Source organism: Marmota flaviventris, chromosome 4, assembly GCF_047511675.1.
Source record: "Marmota flaviventris isolate mMarFla1 chromosome 4, mMarFla1.hap1, whole genome shotgun sequence".
Taxonomy (NCBI): Eukaryota; Metazoa; Chordata; class Mammalia; order Rodentia; family Sciuridae; genus Marmota; species Marmota flaviventris.
Genome location: NC_092501.1, coordinates 166,246,017 through 166,266,227, shown reverse-complemented (window position 1 = coordinate 166,266,227; position 20,211 = coordinate 166,246,017). Strand labels below are relative to the sequence as shown.

At 47.4% G+C, this 20,211-nt stretch overlaps 1 protein-coding gene across 2 annotated transcripts in view; it reads left to right on the top strand.

The window, feature by feature from the left end:
- The window catches only part of Tubgcp3 (tubulin gamma complex component 3), a 72,778-nt gene that overhangs the window by 37,027 nt on the left and 15,540 nt on the right, over positions 1–20,211 (top strand). The window contains exons 12-17 of one of the 2 annotated variants that reach the window (XM_027938789.2): positions 3,672–3,782; positions 4,113–4,221; positions 7,157–7,346; positions 9,145–9,280; positions 9,952–10,020; positions 13,772–13,907. In XM_027938789.2, coding sequence (XP_027794590.2) covers positions 3,672–3,782; positions 4,113–4,221; positions 7,157–7,346; positions 9,145–9,280; positions 9,952–10,020; positions 13,772–13,907 — 751 coding nt within the window. Of the gene's footprint in view, positions 1–3,671; positions 3,783–4,112; positions 4,228–7,156; positions 7,347–9,144; positions 9,281–9,951; positions 10,021–13,771; positions 13,908–20,211 lie in introns of both variants that reach the window. The other variant, XM_027938788.2, reaches the window with a different exon arrangement.

Below are 20,211 nucleotides of genomic sequence, written 5' to 3'. Positions count from 1 at the left end.
TATGTTAAGGTGACGATAGTCCACATTAGAGAACTGTTTATTTCTCAAAGCAGTTATGAGTTGTGTTTTAAATTAGAAAGGTAATGTAAATCAAAAAGTCTAAAATAGAAAGGTCCACGAATGCTTAGTCGTTCAAGTTGTGCTAAAGATGGGAAGTTTTAGCTGACTCAGTGGGGTGGCCCTGCTCTGCAGTCAGGGAAGCCCTGGTCTCGTCCTGCACCTGCGTGCAGAGGGCTGGCTGTGTGCTGCCGTCGCCATCACACCTCTCCTACCAGGACCTTGGCATTGCTGGAGTTCCATCCCCTGGCTCTTCTCCCTTGGTGTTCCTGCCAGAGACAAAATAGCCTTTGACCTAATTGCCTTGAGAAAATGATGTTATTAAGAAAAATACTGGAAAATGTGTTCAGTATTTGATGGAATTACTTCTTTAATTAAACAGTATTTTTTCCTGATTTAAAAATATTCCCAATTTTAAAAATCTGGGTTATATAAATAGAGATATAATAGATTATATAAATAGGTAAATGGAGGTAGTTAAAAATTCATTAGTAATCTCATGTACAAATATTTAGGAATATGCCATTTTTACTGTGTATTTGTGTACCATATCACAATTCATGTTTTATAACTTGTTATTTTTTTCCTTGTAGTAAATACTGTTATTTTATGCCAGTAAACATTATTTTTTCATACCACGGCTGCTTAGAATGATCTCTGAAATTCCTGAACAGTATACCAAACTGTATTGTGACATGTGCATTTTTTCCCTGGGACAAAGGTCTGTACTTTTCCTCAGATTCTTGGAAGGTCAGTGATAGTTAAGAACAAACTGTTTTAAATCACTACATGATAGCTTTTTGTAATTCCTTTATGTTTTGTTTTCAGTTGTGTTTAGGCATTTAGTGCCGTACTGAACAGTGATATACCCTGACCAAGAATACTTTATTTAAGTAATATAAGGATAATATTTTATTCAGAATTCATTCTTCTATTTTCATAGATGAAACTGGCTTATAATATTAAGTTTTGACACTCTTTGTAAGGTGTGCTAGCGTCAGGCTAATGTCATGAAGTAAACTCAGGCATTCTGTATATTTTCTGTGGTCTCGAACATTTTCAGAGCATAAGAATGGTGGTTTTTAGCCAGGTGTGGTGGCACATGCCTGTAATCCCAGCAGCTTGAGAGGCTGAGACAGGAGGATCATGAGTTCAAAGCCAGCCTCAGTGACCTAGCACAAGGCCCTAACCAATCCAGCGAGACCCTGTCCTGTCCCTAAATAAAATATATCAAAAGGAGTTGGATGTGGCCCAGTGCCTCTGGGTTTAATCCCTGGTACCAAAAAAAAAATAAAAATAAAAAAAGAAAAGCCACCTTTTTTTTTTTAAAGTTAAGCAGGCCCTGGACCTTGCTCACAGCATCTTAACATTTCCAATTTCTTCTAACGATGTTGCCCTTTTGGGGTCTCCTCTCTTTTCTTGGTTTACTTTTGGCCCTTGCATTTTGTTAGAAGATCATTGCTCTATAATTGCTGATATTCCTTGGATCCATTTGTGCCTGTGGACTCACTGTCCAGTCGGGGGGTGTCATTCACAGGGCACTTTGGGATGGGTAGGCACTTGTGTGTTTCTGCCTGTGTGGGGTTTCTGGTCTGACACCGTGGAGCTGCTGTGTGTGGTTCAGCCGGTGCTGGGTCTCAGTCCTCTGGGTCCTGTGGCACACCACCACGGGTGCTGAGGTCGTGGTCCTGACTTCTCTCTTAGAGCAGAGTGGGCTCGTGGGGAGGCAGCAGAATCTAGGTCCCAGGAGGAACCGAGGTGAGCCCAGAGGCCCTTCTGTGCCAGGAGGCCAGCAGGACTCCTAGAGCCCATCCAGTGTTAAGGACCAGGTGTGGTCCCGGAGGCTCCATGCTCCCAAGCATGGAGCACCAGTGGGAATAACAACCTGTGGTTCAAACTCTAGGGGCACTGGATACTGCTTTCCCATGGTAATACTAAGCAAACTGCCCCCACCCCCGTGGCTGGTCAGAGAATCGTCAGGTGCCCCTCACGTCTCTTGCTGTAGCCACAGGGCATCCTTTCTTATCTGTTGATGCAGTTCTGATAATGCTTCCCCGTGCAGCAGGTCCAGCAGTAAAGAATCATGGCACGCAGCAGGAAGCAGATCCCTGCAACATCTTGTCAGTTCAGAGTCCAAGGTTGAACATGGCACAAAGACTGAAGTCACATGGTGGAGAATATTCCTATGATCTGGAAATGGGAAGATCTCAGGGAGACAGGAAGCCTAGAAGCTCTAGAGGAAGGCAGGTGTTTAGCTCACAGGAAAATAGAACACAAATGTAACCAGTTGCAAACAGTTAACTTAGGAAAACTAGATTTGCAGGGTGTAGTAGCACGTGCCTGTAATTCCAGCAGCTCGGGAGGCTGAGGCAGGAGGATCGAAAGTTCAAAGCCAGCCTCAGCAAAAGTGAGGTGCTAAGCAACTCAGGGAGACCCTGTCTCTAAATAAAATACAAAATAGGGATGGGATGGGGCTCAGTGGTTGAGGTGGTTGACTGCCCTGGAGTTTAATCCCTGGTACAAGAAAGAGAAAAGAAGAACTAAGTTTGTGTCATGTAGTAATTTACAGCAGAATGTTATTGATAAGGGAAGGCAAAACCAGTAGAAAGGTGGGTTAAGGACACGAAAAGACAGTTCTAAGGAGGAAAAAAAGAAAGTAACGAAATTATGAAAATATGTTAAACTTCATTTGCAGTCAAATAACAGGACAATAATAATGTCACCTAAAGCACACAAGATGCAGAATGTCGGGCATGCTGTTGGCAGGGGGGGCAGTAGACGGCTACTGGGAAAGGAAGTCTGGTACTGTCCATGGGAATTAGGCTACTTCGACTCAGCACTTCTGCTTTTAGAAAACTCTTCTATAGAAACCAAGGCACAGGTGCTGGGCATGTGGCTGAAGGCGGAAGTATTCTCACTGTGGTGGTAGCTAAGCTGGACGTGATAGCAGTGGAACTTCCCCTCAGTGCTTGGAGTTCTTCCTGATGTCAGCCCTCTGGGTGGCTGGGGTGGGTGGGTGGGGGCGGGGAAAGTGGGCTGTGACTTAAATGGGAGGGAGAGGAGATCTGGGTCCTTTCCCAGTGCCACCTGGCTGGCTGCTGATGGCCACTGCACGTGTGCTCGTGTGTGTGGGAGGGCCTGCCTGCAGGTGATGGTGTGAACTCCGGTGCTCTTTTGTGAGCAGAGCATGTGGCTTCAGACACCTGTGCCCCACAGTGCAGCCCTGTGAAGTGGAGATGGTAAGCTGGTACTGGCTGAGCAGAACAGAAGTTCGGGCTATTGCCAGGTAGTAGAGCTTTGTGCAGACAGGGAAGCCGGTTCCAAGTTGCGGGCAGGGGCCTCCTTGATACTCAAAATGAGGTTCCTGATTCTCCAAGAAGTAGTCTAACTTGTTTTTTTTATGCTCTTATTTGGGAAACATGTAATTCAACTTGGATTTTTGTCTAAAATTCTTTATAAAACTAATTTTATTGGGTAAATGGGTAAGATTCCCTGTTATCTGGAGAATTTGCCTATAGAATAATTTTCTAGAATAACTTATTATTTGATGCTGCTTTTAGTTCAGTTTTTGCAATAATATCACTTTTTGATACTCATTGAACCTTTGCTTTCAGTTTTTTGTAGCATCAGATCCAACAGTTAAAACAGACCGACTGTGGCATGACAAATATACTTTGAGGAAATCGATGATTCCTTCATTTATGACAATGGATCAATCTAGGAAGGTGGGGAAGAAGAAATTTTTGTGACTTCGATGTTTTATTGCAATATATACTTGGATTATGTAACAAAACTAGTTTTCAGTTAAGTAAAATTTTTTTTTGCATGTTAGGATTGTTAGTATCTTAGAAGTACATGTTAATTGAATGCATCACTATGTCAATGTGTGTGTTAATGTATTGGCTTTGAGTTCCTAGAAGTTACTTGATAGTAGATCTGATGTTCTTGTTATGTAGTTTTTGATCAATCAACAATTTGTAACTTGTGACTATTTGTAGTATTTGATGATAATTTAAATTTCATTTAAAGGTAATCATAGGATATTTTCCTTTTAGGTCCTTTTGATAGGAAAATCAATAAATTTCTTGCACCAAGTTTGTCATGACCAGACTCCTACCACAAAGATGATAGCTGTGACCAAGTCTGCAGAGCCACCGCAGGATGGTATGAGTATGTTGGTGGTGATGATTGGTGGTGGTGGTGGTGGTGGTGATGGCATTGATGTGATGTGGGGTTGGGGATAATGATGATGGTGGTAATAGGGGTAAAGGTGATGTGTTGATGGTGGGGATGATGATATGGTGGTGGTGGTGTGAGGACAGGGATGATGATGGTGGGTGTGGTGGTAATGGGGATGGTAGCGGTGGTGAAGGTACTGATGAGAATGGTGGTGGTGAGGATGGTGGTGATGAGGGTGATAATGGTGATGGGGATGGTGGTAGTGGTGGTGGTGATAATGGTGGTGATGGCGACAGGGTGTGGTGACAGTGAAGGTGATGGTGGTGAGGATGGTGGTGATGAGGGTGATAATGGTGATGGGGATGGTAGTGGTGGTGGTGATAATGGTGACAGGGTGTGGTGTTGATGGTGACAGTGAAGGTGGTGGCAGTGAGGGTGGTGGTGATGATGTGGTGATGGTGGTGACAGTGAGGGTGGGGGTGATCATGTGGTGATGGTGATGGTTATTTATTGCTTAAGATGTTCTTTGTTCCATAGGATTTAGAGATTATGTGGATGACTAACATACTGTTGACCACAGTTTAGATATATATGTGGGCGAGTGTGTGCATGTTTGTGCGTATAATATCTGTATGAATGTTAATTCCCTTTTTTACACAGAGTTAAATAGTAGGTATTGGACTAGGGTGTGACTTTTTTATTCTGCTTAGTAAATTGTGTTACTCTTTCCCTAATGGTAAAGTGACAGGTGCCAAAATAAGAAAACAGGGTGAAATGTAACTAATGGCAGCCCTGCTTTGGGACTCAAATGCTAGTTCAGAAACCAGCAGGGATTTGGCAATCTGTTGTATTCAAAATGCTGTGCTAAATTTGTCCCTCCATTTCAAGTGTGATGATTTCCCCTCATTCGTCTGCCATTCCTCACTTCCATTTTACCCACTCGCTGCCTGCCCAGCTTTAATAGTTTCATGATATTGTGTGTGTGCCTGACTTGTTTTTATAGCTTTCCTGTCCTGGCTGTATCTGCTGTTCCTGTCGTCATCTCAGATGGCTCACAGAGTTTCCTTTGTATTGACAATGGGATACCAAGTAACCCTAGGAGAAGATCGGGCTGGCTGTGGAAGTTTGGGAAGCACCTGCCTTGTTACGACAGCCAAGGGCAAGGCTGATGCCCTGGCCCGAGTGCCCAGGGGGTGGGGTGGGGCAAATGGCAGGCCCTCAGAGCTGGGTGTCTCACCCACAGTGAATTTGGACACAGTTTTGTGGTCCCTCAGGTTAACTCCTGGATAGAGAGGTGCCATTCAGTGCAGATTTTGGGAAATGCCTATGATTAAAAGGTAGAAGAAAGAAGAGCCAGGATAGCAATTGTGTTGGAGCCGTGGCCTTTCCATAGTGCCTAGAGGACCACCTGCAGGAGGGGCATGGGTAGCACCTGGGAGGGACAGTGTCTCCACAGGCCTGGTTTGGCTGCCTCCGCTGCTGCCGCCTCTGCTGCTGCTGTAAGGCCACTGCAGCTGCCCCTGCTGCACCTCTGCTGCCACTGCCATTCTGCACTGTGCTGTGGCTGTGCTGCCTTTTCACGGTGGCCTGGATTCCTGCTGCCCCTTCAGACTGTGTCATAGCTAGTGTCTGTGGAAAGCCAGCTTCTGCTGCTCAGTTTATAGCATAGTGGAAAGATAGGGCACAAGTCCCCAGAGACTGCCAACAGTGCACATGTGGGATATGTCAGATTCATATTCACCTGTGAAAAAATTTCCAGATTATCCAAGTGCCACTAAAGAATAAAGAGGGATTTGAGAAGCTGGACACAGGAGTGCTGGGACCTGAGGAGCCTGGGTCTCAGTTTTCTGACAGGCGCCCTGGGGGAAGATTGGTTACTGTTGTGTTGTGTGTACTAGAATGAGAAATGCTTATGAGTCAAACAGCAGTGTGGTGAAGGCCTCCTGGGCTACAGAGTCTGCCCTTTTAAAACTGCATAGATGAACAGAAACATCACCTCTGCCCTTAGCGTGAGGACCGTGGGAGCTGGTGGCCTGCTTCTGTGCCTGTGGGCCCAGCAGACCTCACTCTGCCGTCATCTGTGGCCCTCTTCACCGGGTCCTGGTTTCCTACTCTAGGGGGTCACTGGAGTGAGCAGTACCAGACTCACCCACGGGTGTGGGGAAGCACAGAGAATCATGGAGTCTTCTGATACTTTAACTCAGCAGTGGAAGGAGACTGAAACTGGGAATGAAAGGCCTCGCCTCTCTTATTCCTGCTTGACCTTGAACATGTACTTCATCTTTTCTCAGGCTAGGTTGTTGCTTAGCTTTGGGGTGGTTTTCTAGCCCGAGGGTACTGTGGTTTCTTAATGAAACTGAATGTTCACACTGGCGCTGCAGGATGTAATTAGCCTCATAAAAGCCCTGTGGTGTGTCTGTGGTCTCCACATTCTTGTCCTTTGGAAGTACTTTCTCCCTGTTAGGAGCTAGGCTCTGTGGGCTACAGTCTGGTCCTCTCCCTGGGAAGTCTCCAGTGGGTTCCTGTGGCACTGTGATGTGGCTGCATGACGGTGATTTCCCGCTCTCCAGAGCTGCATGCCCGTGGTGCCCTGCTCTCCAGAGCTGCATAACGCACACATGTTCACACGGGGCTCTGCTCCAGGACCACTTATTTTCTGGGTGACTATAGAGCTTTAGTCAGACTTCACATGGCAGTGTGGAAAGTGACCTCTGGAGTTAGGAGCAGTGCCGTGTCAGTTCCTATTGTTGGTCCCGCAGTTGAGGTCGGCGAGTGCCCTCAGCTGTCTGGGTGCTGGTTTGCTTTCTTTGACTGCAACTCTGTGGTGGGGTCGGCCTGCCTTCCGCACATTTGTGCCCCTGCTGTACTGTTCCGATACATATCACACATGTATGTGTGCTTCTCCCTTTGTCCTCTACAGCTGCAGATTTATTCACAGATTTAGAAAATGCATTTCAAGGGAAGATCGATGCTGCTTATTTCGAGACCAGCAAATATCTACTGGATGTTCTCAACAAAAACTACAGCCTGCTGGACCACATGCAGGCCATGAGGCGGTACTTGCTTCTTGGACAAGGAGACTTTATAAGGCACTTAATGGATTTGCTAAAGTAAGAAGTAAACTGCTCAAGTGTTCTAAGTAGGCAGTACTTGCAATGTGAAAGAGTCTGATACTTCTGGTGTGGAAGAATCAGTGGTATCAGAGGGAAAGCTTGAATTGTTACGGGGCACACGCCTATCAGAATCTACACAGATGAAATGGTGTCATTTCACGGGCCAGGGTCCTTTGGGTTTGCTCTGGTGATCTGTAGGCCATCAGCCTGTGCGACGGGCTGTTCCTAAGAATCTGTGTCATTACGAGCACTGTGGCTGTGTCAGCACCCTGAGTGTGAGAAGTCAGGCAGAATCATAGTTAACTCTGGCTTCAGTGTGAAATTAACCTGAAAATGTATAATTTACACTGAACTTTGTATTCGTATTTTCAGCTATCATTGTTTTGTGTGAAGAGCAAAACCTTCCATTTGGCTCCTTTGGCCCTCCTCCGCCATCCCTCTGGAGTCCCATGCTGGTTCTCTCCTCCCTCCCTAGAGACAGAGACATCTGTACCTAAGAGGACACAGACCCCAGGGGTGCAGTCCAGCGCTCTTGGGCAGAGCTGGCCATGCACACGCTGAGTGTCGTCACAGCATAAGCCCAGTGGTTTTCACTCAGACGTTTGTGAGAATGGATACTTCTTATTTGGGGGCAGGGTGTGGAGTTCTCTTTAGGACATTTAAAAAAAAGATGAATGTCCCCCTTAGGACACAAAACAATAAGTTACTTTTAAATCCTAGCTGTCCCCATCAGATCTGCGGTAGTCTTGGGCCATGGTTGAACTTTATTTATTGTTTATTTAAGGGGGCACATCAAAGGCAGGGATAAGGTTTCAAGGGCGGAGTCTTGCAGTCAGCAGATTGATTGACGTCTTGGCATGTGACACCCATTTGAGGTGCAGTGTGGGATCTTTGGCAGAGCTTGAGGGGGGAAGTTCACCCGCATTAGGTAGTCACTCCTTGTCGGGGTGCCACCAGGAGTTCTCCATGCCAGACTGATCCTTTCGTGAGGCTACTATGCACAGCAGTCCACACACAGCCACAGGTGGCTTGTGACTCTTGTCTGCCCTTGAAACCTTATACCTGCCTTTGATTTGCCCCCTTAAATAAACCACCGGAGTCATTTTGTCTTTTGTCTAGTTCTAAAACCCATGTGGACTAGCTCTATCAGGGACTTCACTTTCTGTAAATATATTTCTGAGTATCTGTGCTTTGTTATTTACCGATTATTTGGAAATTTAAGTTTTAGGGTGGCTTGGATTATCCTAGGCAGGGGTCCTTCTCAGAGCTTGGCTTTAGGTGTCTGGTGTCTATGGGGAGTGGCCAGGTGATGCCCAGTGTTGGCCCATGTTTCTCAGGCACCCTAAGGCCTGGTATTTCGAGATTGCAGCCACCAGCAGCTGGCAGTACTGTTGCTGATGGCGGGTGTTTCTGAGCCCCTTGGAATTGCCTCATCCTCGTTTCTAGTAGGCTTGATTTCAAGGAAGCCCTCTCCTGCCATTGAGTGTCTGTAGGAAAGGAGTCATCTGTGCTACTCATAAGCCAGTCTTAAGTTTGAAAACTTTGCTAACATTTAAGTACTTTCAATTTAAGCCAAATGAAGATTAATATTTTGGGAATTTTAAATAAATGTTTTAGTCTTTAAAATAGTTGGCAAATCCTATTTGCAATTTATGTCTTGTAGCTCTTGTTACTATACTGTATTGGTCCCATTTATCTTTTCAGTTTTTACAATTAGAATTTTACTTGTAAGGTACTTAGGGGTTCCTTCAAAGTCCAAGTAACATTTTCTTTAATTTTTACACAACATATTAAGACCGGAACTTGTCCGTCCAGCAACAACTTTGTATCAACATAACTTGACTGGAATCCTTGAAACTGCTGTGAGAGCCACCAATGCACAGTTTGACAGTCCTGAGATCCTCAGAAGGCTGGACGTGAGGTTGCTGGAGGTGAGCAGCGTGAGTGTGCCGTGCGTCTTCGTGGGTGTGTCCACGTTGGTGAAGGCCCGGCTCCTCTAGGCTCTCCAGGGAACGGCGCCGCCTGTTTCCTGGGGCCTTGACTCCACTTGAGCCTTGATACTGGTGATTACAGGCAAGTCACCTCCCCTGCAAGCCATGCCACCTGGGGAGGGGTGATTCACAGGGCTGGTGGGCCCAGAACAGACGGCACATCATGGACACTTGGTGATGGCGACTGTTCTGCATCAGGTTGGCTTTCAGCATAGGTGGGAGGGAGGAAGTGGCTCTGGCTGGGGCCTGGGTATAAACACAAGCGCGTGTTCGCTGAATGTTGATGAGAATCATGATACGACTCCATTGGTTTTCTTAAAGTACACTTTTTGAGATCTGGAACCTGTCATGGGCCCATGGGCTTTGAATGTACCCTCAGTGTTCATTCCTAACCACCTGTAGAGCAGCTGTGGCGTGCCTTGCCCTCACCTCAATGTTGAGGACACAGAGGCTGACGTCATCCTCTCCCTGCTCTCTAACAAGAGCCTTGTTACAGAGGGGGCCGGTCAGTGCTATCTCTTGAAGCCTGGGCAGTTCTGCAGCAGGTGCCCTGAGTCTTTCAGTTGTCTGAAAATAACAGATGATAAACCGATGTCTGTTTCTGCTGATAGGTCTCTCCGGGTGACACGGGCTGGGACGTCTTCAGCCTGGATTACCACGTTGATGGACCCATTGCAACTGTGAGTTCATTCTGTGTGCTTGTCTAACAGTCAGCCTGTTTTGAATGCTAAACATTTTATTGTTTAAAATTGGCTTTTTTCTCCGTGAACATGATCCAAGTGATTGTGACGTGTAGGATATGTGCCCATTGAATGAATGAATAATACTTAGGCCAAAATCGTGTGTTAAATCATTAGTAATGAGTGCTGAAATGCTGTATTATTTTAAGATTCCTTAAAAATATCATCCCTTCTATCATAGATTTCAGCAAGTACTTAATAAATGGATTGTTCATTTTGTTCCATTATTCTTAGATTGTAGCAACTAATTTAGAATAATTTGAAAGGAACTATAAAGTATATTTTAGGGGAATTGTATTTTTACTACTTAGATAAAGTTTGATATGGAGTATTCATTTAAACTGATGAGAAAATAGCTGTGCTATTGTTCATAGTGCTTTTACCACATGTGAAGCGCCCTTTCTTTTTAGTTATCCGATCGTAAATGGTTGGCCAGGAGAGTTGTCATCTTAGTTACTGCAATTAAAATGCCTCTTTCTGGTGCTCATTTTTCTTTATTCAGGCTTGAATAAATCCTCCTTGACCATGATATCTCTTTAAACTTAGTTCAGTCATTTTTATAGCTGAAATATTGAAGAAGGACACTGCATTTCTTTTATTTATTGGGACAAATATTTTGCTGAGAAGTAACAGAGTTAGACTCTAAGCCTTCTGTGGTAGTTCCTGTAGAGCCGGACTCTATGGCTTGTCCCCTCCTCTCCTGGGGTGAATCACACTGCCCATGAGGATAATGTCTCTGAAGCTGCACCAGACTGGGCAGACTTGGCACCAACCACTTGTGTGTTGCTGGCCGTGAGCTGGGACTACCGGCACAGGTGCCTTACTTCTGCCTCGCCTGTCTGTCCTTCGCCAGAGGAAGCTGCCTTGGCTTGAACACCCTTAAGTTCACTCTTTTGTCATGTGCAGTTAGGTTTTTTCCTTTGACTTACATCCTAAACAGGGTTAGATAGTTAAAATGTACAACATGCTTGATATTTTAACACTCTAAGTGAGAGACTGTCATAGTATCTGCTTTGCGGGCTCATGTACGTTTCCTGCCATTTTCATAGCCTACAACAGGCTCCACAGTGGGGCGGGGGTGGGGTTCGTGGTAGAGTGCTTTGTCCAACCCGCATGAGGGGCCAGGATACCCTAGGAAGGGAAATCGCGTTTTCACAAGCTCCAGGTGCCTTCGCAAATCGGCAACCCGAACACAGTTTAGATAAGTGATGCCTTAGCTATTTGTAACATTGCACGTCTTACATGGAGTGTGCTGTGCACTCACAAGTGTGATGGCATGTTGTTAAAATCAGAGGTTTTCAAGCTCTAGCAGAAGGACAGAAGAAAAGCACGTTATGCCGTAGTGTCATTTAAAATGCATCTAGGACATTCCTGTGACCAACAAGTGTTGATTTGTAGGCTAGCCAGTGGTGGTCACGGCAGCAGCCTGGACTGCCCGATGGAGAAAGGGGAAGGGAGGGTCCTATCGGTGGCAGCCCTGCCAGGGACCCAGTGTGCGGATGCCCTCCTGCTCGTCTGGCCTTTGCCATGTGGTAGCATGTTTTCAGCTAAATTGCCATGACTGTAGCCATATTGGACTGCTGTAAGTATTCAACTGTTATTAGAAACTGAAATAATGTTTATCAGAGTAAACTGTATGCAGTTATGTTATGTATAAAGGTTACTAGGAAACTTATATTAAAAATAGTCTTTAGAGTCAAGATTTTGAAGAGAATCGTTTTCTGTTAAACTCACATATTATTCTATTTATTTTCTGTTCTCAATTCAAGTTGGCATTTTTATACAGAATTTAATTATACATATATCTGGTAATAATCATGAAATTATATCTAATAACAGCAATTTGGAAATTTTTGGATAGATTTTATTTGGGAAATTAATTTATGAAATTCAAGATTCAAGTTACTTTCCCCCTAAATTAGCCAAATATAGTTCACTAAACATGTAATAAAATACTCTGGCTCCCCTTATTTTGAATGAATCCTAAGCTCTTTGTGTGAAGTTGGGTTTTATTTAATCTGGGAACTCAGAGTGCTGAGGCCGTCTGACTGCCCCGTGGCTGAGGGGTTGGTGGTGAGGCAGGGGCAGTGAAGGCCTGGTTCTGCCTCAGTGCTGCCTTCTGCACGGCGCGGCAGAAACCTGGGATTTCTGTCACCTTCTCAAGTTTCAGAGCTTTTTTAGTATTTATCTGAAATCGATTCTGTAAGAGGAGGTGAACTGAAAGGCAGTGTGACAGTAGAACTACAGTGTTGTGGTGCTTTCTTCATGTAAATTCAGTGCAATGTGAGCACCTTTTTTTTAGTTAATATCCCAAAGAAGTGGTGATTAAATTGCATTTTAAAACTGCAGTTTAAAATGTGTTAAAGGAATGATATGTTGTGCTTCATTTGTGTACGGTGTGTCCAGATGCATTCTATTGTCATGTATAACTAATTAGAACAAATTAAAAAAACCCTAAAAAGTGTTAAAGGGCCCTTGCCCTATAGTATGTATTTATATGGTGAAGAATCCTTCATTTACCACAATACTTAATCCAGTCACCTTAATTTCTGTAATTGCAAGACTGTTGATAGCATGGGAAGCACTTCGAAGCAGATGGTCTGGTTTTGGAGTACTTTCAGTGCAAGTTTAGTCACCTCTGCTCCAGCGCTTGGTCCTCCATCAGTGTGGGCTCCTGCCAGGTACTGGCACAAAGATGCATACGGGAGAATAAGTAGGTAGTCCTTAGTCACATACTAAAACTAAGGACATCCAGCAGTATGTTCTAGGTGTCTGAGGAAGAGGGACATGGGCGCCTCGGGGGAACGACGTGTACCTTTGTCCTGGAGGATGGGTAGAGCTTGGGCAGGTGAGATGGGTAGAATAGGGCCACATACGTCACATTTAGATAAAGAAGAGGAGGTGGACAAAGCCAGGTCCAGGGATGCAGGAGCTCCCTTCAGAGCGAAGGCTGGCCTTGTCCCAGTGGCAGAAGTGGCCTGCCGAGCCGGCCATGTCCAAGTGTCTGTGGTGCAGGGTGGACACTGAGGCAGGCCACACTTCCTCTGCCCTTCCTCTGATGGAGGTGGACACGTGCTCCACTGCAGCACTCATGTTTCTATCAGAAATATGTGGCTGTGGTCTGCAGAAGACCCTGTGCCACAAGTGCATAGCTCATCCTTGATCTAAGAAGTGACTCGTGGGCTGAGTCACTGAGGGGCTGCAGGGAAGGCCTTGTATGGTCCCCAGCAGGGGCTGGTGGTGTTAACTCAGTGCTTGAGAAGCCACATTTGTGGGCATCAGATGGGGTATTCAAGTGATGAGTAGATCCATGAAGATGGCGAGGGACCCTTCAGAGTGGGGATTCCGCTAGGCCTCCCTTCCACCTTGGAGCTGCTGTTAGGTCCCTCCAGGAGCTGGGAGTCACAGCTAAGCATCCACACCTAGTAGCCATGTCACCTTGAGCCCCGTTTTCCCTGCTGCAGGGTGGGCCTAAAAACGCCTGCCTTCTGCTGTTGGGCTGGGCCTGGCCTGTGAATCACCAGTGTCATGGCGGTTGTGGTGCTTTCCTTGAAATGCACTGATTCAGTGACTTGCGCATCTCCTGGAGTTTGCTGGCATTGACTGAGTGTTTGTTGGCTTTTCGAGGCTGGGACCTAGGTTGGTTGCAGTCTGCAGCGAGTGCCGTGACCCTGTCTCCGCTGTCCCCCAGGTGTTCACACGAGAGTGCATGAGCCACTACCTGAGAGCGTTCAACTTCCTCTGGAGGGCCAAGCGCATGGAGTACATCCTCACCGACATCCGGAAGGGACACATGTGCAACGCCAAGCTCCTGAGGAGCATGCCGGGTAGGCCCTGTGGGGTGGCCGTGTGGGCATGTGCCTGCCCCCAGCCGCACTGGCTGGTTTCTAGCGACTCCCTGGAAACGGAAGTCTATCTGAAGTAGTCCAGCTGGAGGGAGCCACTGTTGTCCTCTGTAGTGTTTAGTGAAAGGGCTTGCTCGTAACATGAGTTATCTGGACATCGGTACAAGTGAGCAAAGTGAGTCATACTGTTACTTTTTCAGATCATAAAAAATATATTTTTAAAAAATCACATTTGTTTTTCACTGGTTGTCAACTGTTACCTAATTAAACACTTTAACTATATTGGTAGGCAATTTTGTGGGGGGTTGGGGTGGCATTGAACCCACTCTGCCACTGAGCCACATCCCTAGCTCTTTAATTTTTTATTTTGAGACAGACTCTTATTAAGTTGTTGAGGCTGGTCTGGAACTTTAAATGCTCCTGACTCAGTCTCCCAAGTAGCTGGGATCACATGTGTGCTCCACTGTGCCGAAACAGTGGCGGTTTTAAGGAAGGAAAGCCATTTAACAAGTCATCGACTCATTTAAAATTCACTTAGTGTCTTATTTATGTTCTCTTGTGGAATTTATTTAGTGCATTATTTTTCCATAAACCAGGACATGGAAACGTTTACAGAAAAAATGTGAGGCGTCAGTCACGTTGTTCTACTGTCACGAACCTTGAATGACTTCAGTTGCTAATACTTGGGAAATCTTTGCTTTGAAATTGATTTGGCAAGAACCTTTGAGAAATTATTTTAGTCAATACATAGCTCTAAAGAAAACTAAAGTGAATAAGCCCTTGGGTTGGTGAAAAGCAGTTATTAAAAATAAAAAAGGAATTGAAGATCTCTGTGTCTCTGCTAGACTCTAGAGTCCCAGACAGTGACGCCTGGGCAGGCTGCAGGCAGCGGGGACCTGCCTGGCCAGGGTCTCCCTGGGCGCCTGAAGCTGCTGTGGAGAAGGGCTCGTGGTGGGTCCTCAGAGTAGCTGAGGAGGGGTAGGGTTCCAGAGATGGCCCTGGACACAGGCCCTGCTTGTGTCCTGTGTGCCCCGGGGTGCAGTTGCACCGGGCAGTTCCACAGGTAGCACTGCCACTGTTGTCGCTGGCTCTTCCTGCGTTCCCTGCAGTTCTGCTGTCCTCCTCCTCCACTCTTGTCAGTAGGATCAAGGAGTGGGTTCTCGGCCGCCCACCGACCAGCCAGCGTCTTGCTGTGGATTTAGATGGACCCAGTCGTGCAGAGACTTTGTCCCTGTGGTGCTCTTCCTCATCGGTATCAGCATCTTGGGTGCTTTGGTTTTAGGGATCTGAGCTCCAGAGCACCTTTAGGTGCTGATGGTGGGGATCGCATTTTTCTCACCATTGCAAATAATCAACAGTGTTTCTTTTTTTTTTTAATATTTACTTTTTAGTTTTAGGTGGACACAATATCTTTATTTTATTTTTGTGTGGTGCTGAGGATCAGACCCAGTGCCTCATGCGTGCTAGGCGAGCGCTCTACCACTGAGCTGCAACCCCAGACCCATGTTTTGTTCTTCACTAGGAGACAAGTAATAAATCTTCTGGTCTATTTTCTCTGTTCGTGAATATGCACCTTTGGTGTCTGTCCAGTTAGTAACTGTACATGAGTGGGTCTTACCGTGATGAGCTTGACTCTCGCTTCTCTCGCCGGTCCTTTCCTTTTGTCAGTGAACTTGTTCCAGAACCTTCTGACCACAGCATTGTGTTGCCTTGGCTGCACTGTTGTTTTATCACTGCGGACTCACAGGCGTGGGCTCCAGCTCCACTTCTGTGTACTGCACTTGGCACTTGTGTTCCAGCCGTAGGGCACACGGTCAGGCTGCTTTTGGGAGCCTTGTGCCGTTTAGGTCACATCCCCACGAGCCCAGCTCTCACTCTGTGGAAGGTGTTGGTATTTCTGTTTCTGCTGACGATTGGATCTTACATTCAAGTGAATTAGGTTTTTGATAAGTCAAAGTTCATTTTAAATGTTTTATGCTTTTAAAATTACTGATGAGGGTGAACACTTTGTTTTTTCCTATTTGTCTTTCTTTTTCCAAAAAATTATTTATTGCCCATGTTCCTTTTGGTGGGGATTAATGTGCTTATGTTAGATTTTGAGAAGTATTTTGAAGTTGGTTGTGGCAAGCGTCTTCATGAGCAGAAGTTAACTGTGGTGATATAGATGTGTCTATCCCCTGCAACCCTGAGGCTAGTGCACATGGGGCCCCTGAGGTGCTCCTGAGAGCTGCCCGTGGTGGTCCTCAGTGTGGAGGGTGGCGTTGCTCCAGCGAGCGTTCAGTGGCTCTCGTCAGGACCCGGCCCGGCCCCATCATGCCAGTGGGCAGTTCAGGGGAAGTCCATCTGCTCCGGACTGGAGGCTTTTTTTTGTTTTTGTTTTTTGGGCAAAGAGAATAAACCAGGGCAATTTACCACTGAGACACATCCCAGCCCTTTTTTGGTTTTTATCTTGAGACCGGGCCTCACTCGGTTGCCATGCTGGCCTGGAACTTGCCATCCTCCTGCCTCAGTCTCTCGAGTGACTCCCTGGAATTACAGATGTGTGTCATTGCACCTGGCAGGGACAGGGTGTGGTGCTCTGCCAGGAGGACCGTACCTGTTTCAATTTAAGATTGTTTTCCCTGGATGGCAGAATTTTTATCTATTTGCCCTTCAGCTGTATAACACAGTTCCACTAAATGGTTTGTTAGCTTCAGCTAACCCAAAAGATACTGCTACCTGTGGCACTGAATTCGGGTTGTGCCGTGTTTCGTGAGGAAGTGAACAGTGTAGGCAAGTGAGCTCGTGGTCTCCCCCAGCCCTCTGTGTGGGGAAGGAGAGCTGAGGCTCCATCTGCTCAGAAGAGCATGTCGAAGTGGTCACTGCCGGTCCTGTTGAAATGGCATGCCCCTGATCTCGAGTAGGAGGGGAAGACTTCGTTCCTCCTCGTGAAGAGTTGTAAGGGCTGTAGGTGAGACTGATTCAGAAATTACCTCTCCCTTTGTTTTGAGATGTATTCGTTCATACAAAAACAAAAAGGTTAGACACTGAATATTTAGAGAACCATAGAGAATGTCAGTTCTCTACAATGGATAGGGATGGGGAGAACATTGGTTAGTGGGAGTTTATTGCTTACTTTTTAATATTAAGATAATATAATCTTACTAGCTTAGAAGAAATGTAAATGATAATTGTTTTAAAATCAGTTTGTGTACTAAACACCAGTTTATCCCCTGCGTGAGTGATAATAAATGGTATTGACTTCTCCTCGTTTCCAATGCCGCTGAGTGAGACAGTGCTCCCAGCACAGATGGTGTCGGGGCGTGGCCGTGTCTGACTGCTGACCTTGTCTGCCACGGAGGGAGCCCTCCAAGGGCAGCTCTGAACACTGGCCAGGTTCAGTTCTCCCAGCAGAGCCCACAGAGGTCTCCTAGTCAACGACTGTTTCCACTGGGGACGGGAAGTGGCTGGTTCAAGAGCATGTAGTTACACGTCTGTGCTCAGGATTGACTCTCAAGTTTGCTTGAAAATAAAAATGGAAATCTTAGCAAGAAAATGAATAAAAAATTAGTTAATATGAATGGAAGCTGTGAGAAGTGGCCTGATGTTTGGATTGAATGTTGGATATGAGATGCTTTTAGAATTGTCCGGAGGGCTAGGCTGGGCATCTGGTAGTGGCTCTGGATGTTCAGGAAGGGGTGGCCCTTGTGGGGCTCTGCCCTATTCTCCAGGTGCTTGTCCCAGGGTGCTGTCTCTCCCAAGCTGCAGGCCTTGCTGCCTGCACAGGGCTTCCAGAGATGCCTGGGCCTCAGAGGGCTGCAGTGCAAGGTGGGTGTCTCAAGCCGGCACCTGCATCTCATGCGGGTTCAGCTGGGCGGAGGAACCGAGCCTCACCTGATGCTGAACGCGGAGGTCCTGGAAGGTGCAGCACACGTTGGTCTAGTCTCTGTGCCTCAGGAGGCTAGAGTGTGTGCCCGGCCAGCTGTCCCCGGCCACTCTCCTGCTGTGCCTCTTCCTCACCTGCACCGCTGCTGGCTCTCCTCACACTTCTCCTCTGGGTTGCACCTGTGCTCCACAGCAAATGGCAGCAAGGGTGACAGTAGCCACAGTGAAGCGGGGAGAAGTTGGGTGACCCGACGGTGTTGAAAGCTCAGGGCGAGCCAAGGCCTTGTTGCTTGGGTGACTTTTTTGGTTCACCTTTTACTTATTTTTATCACTTGTAAGGTGGCATTATTTTCAGGTCACGATTTCTCAGAACGTGTCTGAAGTGCCTTCTGCTGCCCATGAGGTGGTGCATGGCCTCGCCGCAGCTGTTCCTGGTGCACTGTGGTGAAGTGCGTCTTGTGGACTGAAGCAGCCAGCCACAGTTGCAGCCCCTTGCCCCTGAGAAGAGTGGCTGTGGGCGTGTTGAGTGGACAGTACTGTGTTTGCACAGGAAGCCTGAGCTTAGCCAAGCAGTAACCACTGTGGGAAGAGGGGCCAAAATTCCTCTGTTCCATGTTGAAAGCAAAGGACTATGCACAAGTGGCAGGTGCTGGTGTTGGGGAGGGGGTCGTCAGGTGCTCTGGTGTCCAGTGCCACGGCCCGGTCGTCAGCACCATCTAGTCCGCATGGTGGCTGCTTTCTTTCTGGAGACACTAATAGTGGTGCGTCTCATGCAGATAGCACTGAGCCTTGGTGAGACGGGGTCTGAAAAGATGAGTGAAAGTTTTCCTCTTTGAAATTTCTTTGCATTTGTTTTTGTGTGTGAATGAGTCCTCAGATTTGTAATTACATAAACCTGGACTACTTCTGTGTGCCTGACTCAGGCTTAGGCACCAGCACCAACCTGGGGCTGCCTGGCCCTGGCCGGCCATCTCCCCGCAACCTGCCAGTTCCCTGGCTGTGTGGCCTCACTCCCCCTGGGAGTGGGTGATGATAACATGACTGCCTAGCCTTCTCAGGATCACGTCTGCACACGAGTCCTTGGGACAGCACCTGGCTGTGAGAGCGTTACGCGTGTGCAGCTGTCACTGTGGTGCTTGCCTGTGACGCAGGGGCGTGCAAGCCGAGCGAGGAGCAGGGTTAGGAGAGACCAGGTGGTGAGAGATTTGGGAAACACCTTTGAATAGGTGGACTCAAGGAAACAGGACACATGCTCTTGAGTCACGTGAGCATGCCTCAGTGAGCACACTCTGAAGGTTGCTGCCGGAGACTGCTGTGCGGGGCACAGGAGAGAGGCAGGTGTTTGTAGAGAGAACAGTGCTGGAGACCTGGAGAAGGAAAGCAGAGAAGACGTGTTGATTCTGTTGCTGACTTGGTCCTGGAACCCTCTTCAGAGGTGTGAGTTTGAGTGGTCAGGGTACAGGTGGGTGCAGATCCCCATCCATTCAGTGAGCAACTGTGAGGTCTGCGTGGCACCGCCCGGTTCTGGTATCCATGATGGACATGGCAGAAAAGGAAGTTTGTTGCCTGAAGGATATGACAGACATCGAGATAGGAACTTAAAATACCTGGTTTGTGATTTTGCTCAGGAAAGTACTGTAGGAGTCAAAATGGGAGGCCTCAGACAGACGGGTTGGAGAAGGTCCAGAGGTGATGGCATCCACGTTGTCCTCTCACAGGTGTAGGTCAGGGAAGGGGCTCTGGGTGCTGACAATGAGTGTGAGCCACTGTGTGCAGAGTGGTGTGGACTGGAGCGCGCAGTGCGGGGTTAGAGGAGGAGGAGGTGGACGCTGTGTCTGCGCTGATCTGTGCACTTCCTGATGGGGCCGCTGCAGGGCTCTGCGAGGGGAGGTGCAGGGGCTGGGGCTTAGCTCTGCTCAGGCCTCAGGCCAAGCCGGGTGGGGTTGTTCTGGAGAGATTAGATCAGCATATTAGATCAGATTAGATCCTAGAGCCTGTCTGGAGTCTGGGTCTTGGGAGCCGCCTAAGAATTCTACCGGGTTGCGAGAGTGAGCAGGGGAGCCAACTCTCCACACACTCTGCTGCCGGCCACAGCCTCCCCAGGCTTAGTCCCTAGAGCGTCCACACCTGCCTGTTCAGATTCCTGCCCATTTCTTCTGGACACATGAGCCACCAGCCTCAAAGGACAAGGGAGTGGACTCTCCTTCCCTTTTCCACCTGGAACCCCCTGGCTGCAGTCTCCTCTGTGCCTGTCTCACTCGTGTTCTGCTGGGTACTCTAGGCCCCAGGACAGGTGCTTGCTGGGACAGTGTGACCTCGAGGCTCCGCAGCAGTTGTCACAGTGTGTCCGCCTCAGAATGGCTCCATCCCAGCCCTCTGCAGCCAGGTGGGAATCGCAGTGCACTTTCCAAACACCAGTTCA